This window comes from Tachysurus fulvidraco, chromosome 10 (genome assembly GCF_022655615.1).
Source record: "Tachysurus fulvidraco isolate hzauxx_2018 chromosome 10, HZAU_PFXX_2.0, whole genome shotgun sequence".
NCBI classification, from domain to species: Eukaryota; Metazoa; Chordata; class Actinopteri; order Siluriformes; family Bagridae; genus Tachysurus; species Tachysurus fulvidraco.
The window spans coordinates 21,071,949-21,083,734 of NC_062527.1; the positions used below are offsets into that span (position 1 = coordinate 21,071,949).

The window sequence follows — 11,786 nt, forward strand, 5'->3', positions numbered from 1 at the left end:
TGAATTGTAGGAATTGTAAAAAAATTTAATATTTTCAAAATACATCAGTGGTGTTAAACATTGCACTTCTAACTGTAAAAAACATGTGTGTAAATGGTTATTATACCGTGAATGATATATTCTGACTGTATCGCTGACTCCTGATCCCGGATCAGTGTTTTACACACTCACTCACACACACACACACACACACACACACACACACACACACACACACACACACACACACACACACACACACACACACAGAATCTGTAGTTTAGTTGTTACAATCTTTGCACAGGATATTTGAGCCATTGGGAAAAAATCCAGCTCCAACCAGAGAGACGGAGCATCCGGAGCAGTTAAAGCACGACTGATGCCACTGACGGTCCTCAAAGGAAACGTACTTCCCGTTGCCGAAACCTGAGAGAGAGAGGGAGGGAGAGAAAGAGAGAGAGAGAGAGAGAGAGAGAGAGAAATTCATGATTAGAAGGCAGAGCTGGCTGGTGTGAACTGGCATAAAAAATATAAAAGTCACGCCCACTTCAGGTTTAAATGCAAGTTCAGATCTTGAGTAGTAAACAGATCCCTATACATAAACATAGAGTGCCACATCTAACACACACACAAACACACACACACACCTGTGATGGCCTTGTCGCAGGCGGTGCATTTCTGTGCGTACAGGCAGCTGAAACACTTGACACAGTAAGGTTTTTCTTCCTGAGAGGTGAAGGGCTGACCGGCTAACTGCATCTTACAGCCTGCGCACAGGAAACACTCCCTGTGCCAAGGTTCGTTTCGGTACGTCACCCCACCCTGCAGCAGGATCTGAAACATACCCACACACACACACACAGTCAGAAATGGCTGGTAATTAGATGGTAAACTGGCAATATTTATGCAAGTGTGTGTGTGTGTGTGTGTGTGTGTGTGTGTGTGTTTGTGTGTGTGTGTGTGAGACCTGTTTGCAGTGGCTGCAGCGGGGAGAGAAGCGTCTCTCGTAACAGGGCACACAATAATACTCATCCTTATCAGGGATAAAAGACTGTGAGCCCAGAGACTGCTGACACACACAACACACAAAACACTCCTCATGCCAGGTAGAACCACCGTACTCCAACTTCTTTGAGCCTGGGGGGATGATGGAAAGAAAAACAAACAAACAAACAAACAAACAAACAAATAAATAAAAATAGGTTCTCAATAATACTAATAGGATTTGACATTTATTAAAATGTAAAAATATATTGAAAATTTTAACATAATAATAATAACCCTTTTTTAGATTAAGCCTTCAGAAAGAAAGAAAGAAAGAAAGAAAGAAAGAAAGAAAGAAAAAGAGCATGAGTCAAGCCTAAATAAAAACATGTCCTAACTCATTCCATTCATATTTACTACACTGATAGAGTCCGGTCTGGAGAATGTCACCTCTCGTACAGGAAGTGATGTCATGGGTGATGTGATGCCCATGTATGGCTATAGTATAGTGCGAATCACTCCATAACCTCAACAGATCGCCTCATGCCTTTGATTAATCATCTTTAAAGATAGATAGATAGATAGATAGATAGATAGATAGATAGATAGATAGATAGATAGATAGATAGATAGATAGATAGATAGATAGATAGATAGATAGAGTGCCTACTGGTGGTGGGTGACTTAGTGAGTGAGTGCAAAAGAGAAATAAACAAAAAAGTCAAGAAAGAAAGAAAGAAAGAAAATGGAAAGAGAAATAAAGATAAAAAATGTATTATAGAAAGTAAAGGAAACGATTAAACAAAACAACAGAGAAAATTATTATAAAGGAACAAAAAGACAAAAAATTTGAATAGAAGAATTCGAAAAATAAGAAGTAAAAGAAAAAGAAAGGATGAAAGATTCGAAAAGAGAAAAAGCTATACAAAATCAAGTAAGAGTATCGAAGAAAGAGGATTGAAAGACAAAAAGAAAGAAAGAAAGAAAGAAAGAAAGGCACACATACTCAGACAGTTAGTCAGTCAGCTGGTCTGATTATACAGCACACTTTCTCTGCGTGTGTGAGAAATGATGTAACTGATACTCGTGGATCAATATGACTCACGCTTATAGATATGTACCTGAGACATGGGGCAGGGACAGAACATCCAGTCTGTCTGTCTATCTGTCTGTCTGTCTCTCTAATGTGTCATGCTAGTGTCAGTGTGTGTCAGTTGAGAGTAACATGATCCCCGTGGGCAGACGAGTGCTGCTCTGCAGGTCTATCCAGTCGTAATCACACTGTCCCACCCGAGTCGGTGAAACTACTTACGACTCATCCGTCTGTCTGACTGATGACATTTAAAAACATTAACCCAGGTGTTTTGAACACCAGAATCTTCCCCTTTCCCACACCTGTAACGGTATCTCACTGCACGAGCTGCTGTATTACATGTGGTATGTGGGCCTAGTGGTTAAGGTGTTGGACTACTGATCGGAAGGTCATGTGTTCGAATCCCAGGTCCACCAAGCTGCCACTGCTGGCCCTTGAGCCCTTAACCCTCTATTGCTCAGTTGTATAAACTGAAATAAAAATAGAGATAAGAGTGTCTGCTAAATGCTGTAAATGTAAATGTATTACGTACCTGGCATGAAGGTCTTGTTACAGGCCACACATTTGGAAGAGAACTCGCTGCAGTAGCAGTCGTTACACAGAAGAGCTTCGTTCTGGCAGGTGAAAGGTTCGTCGGCAAGCGAGCGCTTGCAGTGCGAGCAGCGAAAACACTCCTCGTGGTAGTGGTGGTCGTCATAGTACAACTCCTATACACACACACACACACACACACACACACATACACAAAATACACTTATGGCACCAATAATGAAAAGCATGACACAGCGTTTCTATGGAAATGTATTGGTTTCTCTTCAGGTTCTCAGTCACCTAAACTTTTCTAAATCTTTTAATAATACAACCTACAACTGAATCAAAGACAGAGACAAATTACAGACTATATATCACAAAATTACACAAAATACTCAAGGAACAAATCAATAAAGTTAGATACAAAAGCTGTGATTACATAAATACAGTATAAATCCCTGTCACAATAAAAATCATCAACGGAATGAAGTTGGTTTGTGTCCATCGTGTCCTGGAAGAACGTAGGGTTTGTTAGAAAGCATATCTCAAGCAACGCCATGAAGGCTAATGAGCTATGAAAACAACAGTGTCATTATTAATGTGGACATTAAGTAAAGAACATGACTCAACCAGTCCATCAGCTTAAAATAGAAGCACTGAAGATGCCAAGAGTAACACAAAAGGACCTGGAGAGAGCAACGTTTGTTGCACAGCCAACACTGCTCATCACACCGAGTAAAGCATGATGGTGGTAGCACCACATTATGGGGATGTGGTAGCTAAGTGGCCAAGGCATTGGATAACCAATTGGAAGGTTTTGAGATTGAATACCCCTCTGCTGGGCCCCTGATCAAGGGCCTTAACACATAAATGCTCATTCATTCATCATTCATTCATTTTCTACCGCTTTATCCGAACTTCTCGGGTCACGGGGAGCCTGTGCCTATCTCAGGCATCATCGGGCATCGAGGCAGGATACACCCTGGATGGAGTGCCAACCCATCACAGGGCACACACACACTCTCATTCACACACACACTCACACACTACGGACAATTTTCCAGAGATGCCAATCAACCTACCATGTATGTCTTTGGACCGGGGGAGGAAACCGGAGTACCCGGAGGAAACCCCCGAGGCACGGGGAGAACATGCAAACTCCACACACACAAGGCTGATGCGGGAATCGAACCCACATCCCTGGAGGTGTGAAGCGAACGTGCTAACCACTAAGCCACCGTGCCCCCCATACATAAATGCTCAGTTTTATAAAAAAAAATCTTTTTTCACAAAAAAGGCGTTCTGTGTTAGGGCGTCTGCCAAATGCCATAAAAGCTTTTCACCAGCAGAGAATAAAAAGCTTAAAGATGGATGGAAGAGAAATACAGGCTAATTAAAGAAGAAAAAAATGTTAGACTCTCTAAGAGACTTTATACTGGGGTATCTGCCAAAGCTACAGCGGAATGGCTTAAAACCAAGAGCTTGAATGGTTCGTTCAAAGCTTAGACCTCAATCTGACTGACAAGTCATGGCAAGACTAACTCAGAAACAAAGGATTTCATCAAATCTAACAGAGTCTAAGCAATTCTGCCAAGAAAAAATGGCCAAAACATCAGGATCCAGATGTGCAATGCTGATATTGACCCTGGAGTGAATACTTTTTCAACAAACCAATTATTCCCTTTTTTTTGTTGTTGTTCTTCTTTTTCTACTTTCGGCTTTTCCTGTTAATCCCCACAGTGAATCATCTGTTTCCACCTAACTCTATTCCCCTTTTTGGTTAAATAAGCATTTATTGAGTTGGTGAGAAGTAATTCCATTTCAGTTCAACATAAAACATGGAATAGTTCAAGGGGGGTGAATACTTTTGCAAGACATTGTATCTACACTCAGTAAAGCTGTGATATTAACATGGTGGATCACTGTGTTTCTGTTCACGACGTTCTCCGGCGATTTATCCGGAGCTGACGATGATTACGCACAGATCGCATGCAAACACTTTAGACTTCCAGTGAAGAGGTGTGAAGGTTTTGGGTTTTATTCCCCTGTGTACACAGCTGTTTGGGTGATCGTGAGATGGGTTCACGACATCTCCCAGAAGACATAGTGCTTTATTTAGACTGTTTGAGAGACTCATTTTCCCCACTTACGATCCTCATAGAAGTAATGGATGTGAGCTCAGGGAGAGGGGAAGCAGCCATTCAACACCAAGGAGGTCCGGAGTCAAAGCGAAACACAGAATGAAGTGAACAGATTTCGTCTAAACGCCTCGTCATTTTGCCAACAATGATTACGTCAAGCCTACAAACTGACCAGGTGTTTCACAATGACAGGCGTCCCTTTAACCGATCACTTCCTATTACTAATGCCCTTGTGTCCAGTTATACCACAGTTCCTACTTATAATACCCCCTAAGCAATCAGACCACACTGCTCAGCCCTAATACCCCCAAATATTCCACGATTCCCACTCCTAATGCCCTGTCACAAGTCACTTCACAGTTCCTTAATGCCCCTGTATCTAATCAGACTAAAGTTCTTACTCCCAATACCCCAATAACCCATCACACCAGATTTCCTATCCCTAATGCACACAATAACCCATCACACCAGATTTCCTATCCCTAATGCACCCAATAACCCATCACACCAGATTTCCTATCCCTAATGCACCCAATAACACATCACACCAGGTTTCCTATCCCTAATACCCCAATAACCCATCACACCAGATTTCCTATCCCTAATGCACCCAATAACCCAGCACACCAGATTACCTACGCCTAATGCCCCAATAACCCATTACACCAGATTTCCTATCCCTAATACCCCAATAACCCATCACACCAGATTTTCTATCCCTAATGCACCCAATAACCCATCACACCAGATTTCCTACCCCTAATGCCCCAATAACCCATCACACCAGATTTCCTACCCCCAATGCCCAGTGTAACCAATCAAACCACAGTCCTTACCCAAAAGCCATCAGACTATAGTTCCCACCCCTATTAAATAGTACCACAGTTCTGACCCCTAATGCCCCTCTAACTCCATTTCCAGAATCACCCCAATGTATTTGTTATCCATCTTCAATTAATGTAAAATGTGTTTTAGAAAAGTTGTAGATTTAATAACATTAAATACATTTACTCAGATGTTTATTGTGTTGTTGTGATTAATGATCGTCGTCACTTATGTGTAATTGCACTTGAGTGCATTCCGAACAGTCAGTAGCTCTGCACAAGATAAACCGTGTTTATACAATGAAGGCATGGATTAATCCTCCAAAGTGTGAATTTAATCAACACAAGGCTGTACTGAACACACACACACACACACACACACACACACACACACACACTCGGTTGCTTTCCCTGACCCGTGAGTTGTGTCCGATGAGTTCTTTGCAGCCCTGGCAGCTGTTGGCATAGAGACGATCGTAGCAGGGGACGCAGTGAGGGACGTCATCCACCTGGATGTACTTCCTCCCGTATAGAATCTCCTTACAGTTCTCACAGCTAAACTGGTCACTCATCCTGATCCACGTTCACTCACAACCTGTAACACACACACACACACAAAACACACACAAAAGATCTCAGCCTCCAGGTAGTGATACTGTATATTCAGGTGCCCAGTTTAGTAGCATGGTGGCGGTAGCACCACTGCGTTTCAGCTTCTGTTTAATCCTGAGATGTTTACCGGTTCAACCGTCCTGAAGTGTGTAACTGTTAACTAGATGCGAGGTAAAATGATCGAAAACATACCCAAAGCTCTGCACTGAACTAGAATGAGTATTACGGCTAACATGTAGCGGTCGTCATTGTTTTTCCAAAGGAAAAGACCACAAGACAATCCTGGGTTTCATCTTATGGTGTGTTGGTCCAATTTACATAAATTAAACTAATATTTTATTCACATTTGGTCTTACTGCTGCTTTATTATGTTGGCTTTGTAGAAGCCAACATTCTGTTATGCTACTGGAGTTATTTTTCTTAGCCAACTTTTTATTATTATTATTAATTATTATTATTATTATTATTATTATTATTATTATTATTATTATTATTATTATTAATTGCTACTCTTCCTAGAGCTTTCGAGTCACATGAACCAAATTCGGATATGTCGTGGACCCTGCTCTGAAGTTTGTTGCTATTGCGTTTCTAAGCGATCCGAGTTCCGGTACTTCCGGTACCGGGACTCAAATTGGCCTTTTTTCCCCATAGACTCCCATTATAAATTTTGGAGGTTTATAACTCGGAAAGCTTTCGAACTATCAACACCGAACTCGGCCAGCTCCTTTAGGGTGATACTCTGAACAACGGTTTAAATTGGTGTACCGACCGGTCTTTCGTTGTCCCGCAGCCCCGCCCCCAAAATATGCAAAATCAAAAATGTGACATATCAAAACACTCAGCCCAATGTGGGGAGCTTCCTCAAGAGTATTCAGATGACACCCCATGCTCATCTCCAATTACCTCTAAATGTTTTGGCACCCTAGCTTTCTGTCCACTTGCCTCCAAAAGTAATACTAACCCTTATGTCCATTCACCTTCAAAAAGCACCAGCCTTTGCAAATACATTGCCAAAGCCAACATCAAAGTTCGTCGTGACGAACTTTACGAATCTAGTTTATCTTCTTGTACTATCTTGGCAATTTTTTCAGGACAGCCGGTGTCACACATGGCACCCACTATTTAAACAGCTGGACTGGATTGTGCCTCACTTGGAAAGCATCTGCCAAGCGAATAAAAAGTGAATGTAAACATGATTATTACGGCTGTTGGAGTCGTGTAAACCATGAGAAAATCAGATGGTGGTGTGTGTGTGTGTGTGTGTGTGTGTGTGAGAGTGTGTGTGTGTTTCCATCCAGAAATATTCAATGTCATATGGACTGTAAAGGAAAGAAAGACACAAACAAACAGCAGAAAGTTCAGAAAGCTGGTCGGAGAGTTTGTGAAAGCCGCGAAAGAAATGCAAAGAATGTAGAGATGTTGACCGAAGCTATTTCCTTATTCTGTACACATACAAAACTATGAAGTCTATAACTATGTATAGCAATTTCAAACAGACAGCCTGTGAGTGTCCTGAACTTCAGTGTGTGTGTGTGTGTGTGTGTGTGTGTGTGTGTGTGTGTGTGTTACAGACTCACTCAGAAAGCTTTCAGCTTTTACGCAATGCCAGACTCAGACACAAATCATGACCAGACCTTTTTCTGTCCTTCCTTTTGTTTTCTTTCCAAACTCTTGACATTTTGTTACGGTGTCACTCCGAGCTGGCAGGACGGAAACATAGCACAGAGTGCCACGGAGAAAAAAAAAAAAAAAAGCCCCTTTTCATCCGTAACATTTTTAAAAGCTGAAAGAGAGGGGTAATAAATCTTCCTAAATGGTGCACACAGGTGTAACAGCTTTCCTTTATTGCTTACACGGCGCATGTGGAAGTGTAAACCGAGGTGACGACGCTGTCGACGATGTCCCCATTAACAAATACCTCTAGAACATAAAAAATTATATAACAAATACAGACACCAACCAGAAGCGTGTCACCGTCTTGATATATCTTTGTCATTTCCCCCATTTTTTTCACCTCAGAGTGTTTAAATGCACCTCAAGTTCATGAGCAAGATGTCCTAACCCTAACCCTAACCCTAACCCTAACCCTAACCCATCTCCAGCTGAAACTTTCCCAAACGTTTAACTGCTTGGAAATATACAATGTGTGCTTAGAAGCTTGGTGGTGGTATCACGGCTATCCTCAGCTGTCAGTGTGGAGTTACACCTTACACACGTTTTTCACGTATGGATATTATCTGTTCCTTCTGCTAATTGTTACTACTGCTAATTGATTAGATTTATTATTGTTACTATGGTAACGGTCATTATTTCATGGAGTTAAACTTTTTGTTTGGGTGTTTTGTCTCCTAACCTGTCTTGTCATTGGTCGGTCTCCTTATTGTGTAATCCTGATTTGTTTTGGTTTCTAAATTGCTTGTCTGTTTAGACGTGCATAGGTCTCTGTGTGTCTCACTGTGTCTTAGTGTGTTTCTGTGTGTCTCACTGTGTCTCAGCGTGTAACACTGTGTATGTGTGTCTCCGTGTGTATCTGTGCGTCTCAGTGCGTATCACTGTGTCTTAGTGTGTCTCACTGTGTTTCTGTGTGTCTCAGTGTGTATCATTGTGTCTTAGTGTGTAACACTGTGTATCTGTGTGTCTCAGTGTGTTTTGGTTAGTATCTGTGTGTCTTAGTGTGTTTCACTGCGTCTCAGTGTGTCTCAGTGTGTATCTGTTTCTCAGTGTGTCTCAGTGTGTCTTGGTTAGTATCTGTGTCAGTGTGTTTCACCGCGTCTCAGTGTGTCTCACTGCATCTCTGTGTATCTGTGATTCTCAGTGTGTCTCAGTGTGTATCTGTGTCTCAGTGTGTCTCACTGTCTCAGTGTGTCTCAGTGTGTATCTATGTTTCACTGTGTCTCAGTGTGTATCTGTGTGTATCTGTGTGTTTCACTGTGTATCTGTGTGTATCTGTGTTTCACTGTGTATCTGTGTGTATCTGTGTGTTTCACTGTGTCTCAGTTTGTCTCACTGTGCCTCAGTGTGTATCTGTGTGTTTCACTGTGTGTCAGTGTGTATCTGTGTGTTTCACTGTGTCTCAGTGTGTATCTGTGTGTTTCACTGTGTATCTGTGTGTATCTGTGTGTTTCACTGTGTCTCAGTTTGTCTCACTGTGCCTCAGTGTGTATCTGTGTGTTTCACTGTGTCTCAATGTGTTTCACTGTGTCTCAGTTTGTCTCACTGTGTCTCAGTGTGTATCTGTGTGTTTCACTGTCTCAGTTTGTCTCAGTGTGTATCTGTGTTTCACTGTGTCTCAGTTTGTCTCAGTGTGTCTCTGTGTGTTTCACTGTGTCTCAGTTTGTCTCAGTGTGTCTCTGTGTGTTTCACTGTGTCTCAGTGTGTATCTGTGTGTATCTGTGTGTTTCACTGTGTCCCAGTTTGTCTGTGTGTCTCAGTGTGTATCTGTGTGTTTCACTGTGTCTCAGTTTGTCTGTGTGTCTCAGTGTGTATCTGTGTGTTTCACTGTGTCTCAGTTTGTCTCACTGTGCCTCAGTGTGTATCTGTGTGTTTCACTGTGTGTCAGTGTGTATCTGTGTGTTTCACTGTGTCTCAGTGTGTATCTGTGTGTTTCACTGTGTATCTGTGTGTATCTGTGTGTTTCACTGTGTCTCAGTTTGTCTCACTGTGCCTCAGTGTGTATCTGTGTGTTTCACTGTGTCTCAATGTGTTTCACTGTGTCTCAGTTTGTCTCACTGTGCCTCGGTGTGTATCTGTGTGTTTCACTGTCTCAGTTTGTCTCAGTGTGTATCTGTGTTTCACTGTGTCTCAGTTTGTCTCAGTGTGTCTCTGTGTGTTTCACTGTGTCTCACTGTGCCTCAGTGTGTATCTGTGTGTTTCACTGTGTCTCAATGTGTTTCACTGTGTCTCAGTTTGTCTCACTGTGTCTCAGTGTGTATCTGTGTGTTTCACTGACTCAGTTTGTCTCAGTGTGTATCTGTGTTTCACTGTGTCTCAGTTTGTCTCAGTGTGTTTCACTGTGTCTCAGTTTGTCTCAGTGTGTCTCTGTGTGTTTCACTGTGTCTCAGTGTGTATCTGTGTGTATCTGTGTGTTTCACTGTGTCCCAGTTTGTCTGTGTGTCTCAGTGTGTATCTGTGTGTTTCACTGTGTCTCAGTTTGTCTCAGTCTGTCTCAGTGTGTATCTGTGTGTTTCACTGTGTCTCAGTTTGTCTGTGTGTCTCAGTGTGTATCTGTGTGTTTCACTGTGTGTCAGTGTGTATCTGTGTGTTTCACTGTGTGTCAGTGTGTATCTGTGTGTTTCACTGTGTCTCAGTGTGTATCTGTGTGTTTCACTGTGTCTCAGTTTGTCTCACTGTGCCTCAGTGTGTATCTGTGTGTTTCACTGTGTCTCAATGTGTTTCACTGTGTCTCAGTTTGTCTCACTGTGCCTCAGTGTGTATCTGTGTGTTTCACTGTCTCAGTTTGTCTCAGTGTGTATCTGTGTTTCACTGTGTCTCAGTTTGTCTCAGTGTGTCTCTGTGTGTTTCACTGTGTCTCACTGTGCCTCAGTGTGTATCTGTGTGTTTCACTGTGTCTCAATGTGTTTCACTGTGTCTCAGTTTGTCTCACTGTGTCTCAGTGTGTATCTGTGTGTTTCACTGACTCAGTTTGTCTCAGTGTGTATCTGTGTTTCACTGTGTCTCAGTTTGTCTCAGTGTGTTTCACTGTGTCTCAGTTTGTCTCAGTGTGTCTCTGTGTGTTTCACTGTGTCTCAGTGTGTATCTGTGTGTATCTGTGTGTTTCACTGTGTCCCAGTTTGTCTGTGTGTCTCAGTGTGTATCTGTGTGTTTCACTGTGTCTCAGTTTGTCTCAGTCTGTCTCAGTGTGTATCTGTGTGTTTCACTGTGTCTCAGTTTGTCTGTGTGTCTCAGTGTGTATCTGTGTGTTTCACTGTGTCTCAGTTTGTCTCACTGTGCCTCAGTGTGTATCTGTGTGTTTCACTGTGTGTCAGTGTGTATCTGTGTGTTTCACTGTGTCTCAGTGTGTATCTGTGTGTTTCACTGTGTATCTGTGTGTATCTGTGTGTTTCACTGTGTCTCAGTTTGTCTCACTGTGCCTCAGTGTGTATCTGTGTGTTTCACTGTGTCTCAATGTGTTTCACTGTGTCTCAGTTTGTCTCACTGTGCCTCAGTGTGTATCTGTGTGTTTCACTGTCTCAGTTTGTCTCAGTGTGTATCTGTGTTTCACTGTGTCTCAGTTTGTCTCAGTGTGTCTCTGTGTGTTTCACTGTGTCTCACTGTGCCTCAGTGTGTATCTGTGTGTTTCACTGTGTCTCAATGTGTTTCACTGTGTCTCAGTTTGTCTCACTGTGTCTCAGTGTGTATCTGTGTGTTTCACTGACTCAGTTTGTCTCAGTGTGTATCTGTGTTTCACTGTGTCTCAGTTTGTCTCAGTGTGTTTCACTGTGTCTCAGTTTGTCTCAGTGTGTCTCTGTGTGTTTCACTGTGTCTCAGTGTGTATCTGTGTGTTTCACTGTGTCCCAGTTTGTCTGTGTGTCTCAGTGTGTATCTGTGTGTTTCACTGTGTCTCAGTTTGTCTCAGTCTGTCTCAGTGTGTATCTGTGTGTTTCACTGTGTCTCAGTGTG

At 42.3% G+C, this 11,786-nt stretch overlaps 1 protein-coding gene and 1 long non-coding RNA gene across 3 annotated transcripts in view; one reads left to right on the forward strand and one right to left on the reverse strand.

Annotated features, from left to right (window-relative positions):
- The window catches only part of fhl3b (four and a half LIM domains 3b), an 18,240-nt gene continuing 6,454 nt past the window's right edge, over positions 1-11,786 (reverse strand). The window contains exons 1-6 of one of the 2 annotated variants that reach the window (XM_027174640.2): positions 7,745-7,875; positions 5,969-6,147; positions 2,589-2,763; positions 947-1,116; positions 627-813; positions 1-405 (exon numbers count right to left, since the gene is read on the reverse strand). In XM_027174640.2, the coding sequence (XP_027030441.1) occupies positions 260-405; positions 627-813; positions 947-1,116; positions 2,589-2,763; positions 5,969-6,124 (834 nt within the window). In that variant the 5' untranslated portion in view covers positions 6,125-6,147; positions 7,745-7,875 and the 3' untranslated portion in view covers positions 1-259. Of the gene's footprint in view, positions 406-626; positions 814-946; positions 1,117-2,588; positions 2,764-5,968; positions 6,148-7,744; positions 7,876-11,786 lie in introns of those variants that run through there. The other variant, XM_027174639.2, reaches the window with a different exon arrangement.
- LOC125145796 overlaps positions 8,080-11,786 on the forward strand; it is a 10,018-nt gene continuing 6,311 nt past the window's right edge. Inside the window, exon 1 of the long non-coding RNA XR_007144257.1 lies at positions 8,080-8,391. This is a non-coding gene — a long non-coding RNA (uncharacterized LOC125145796). The remainder of the gene's footprint in view (positions 8,392-11,786) is intronic.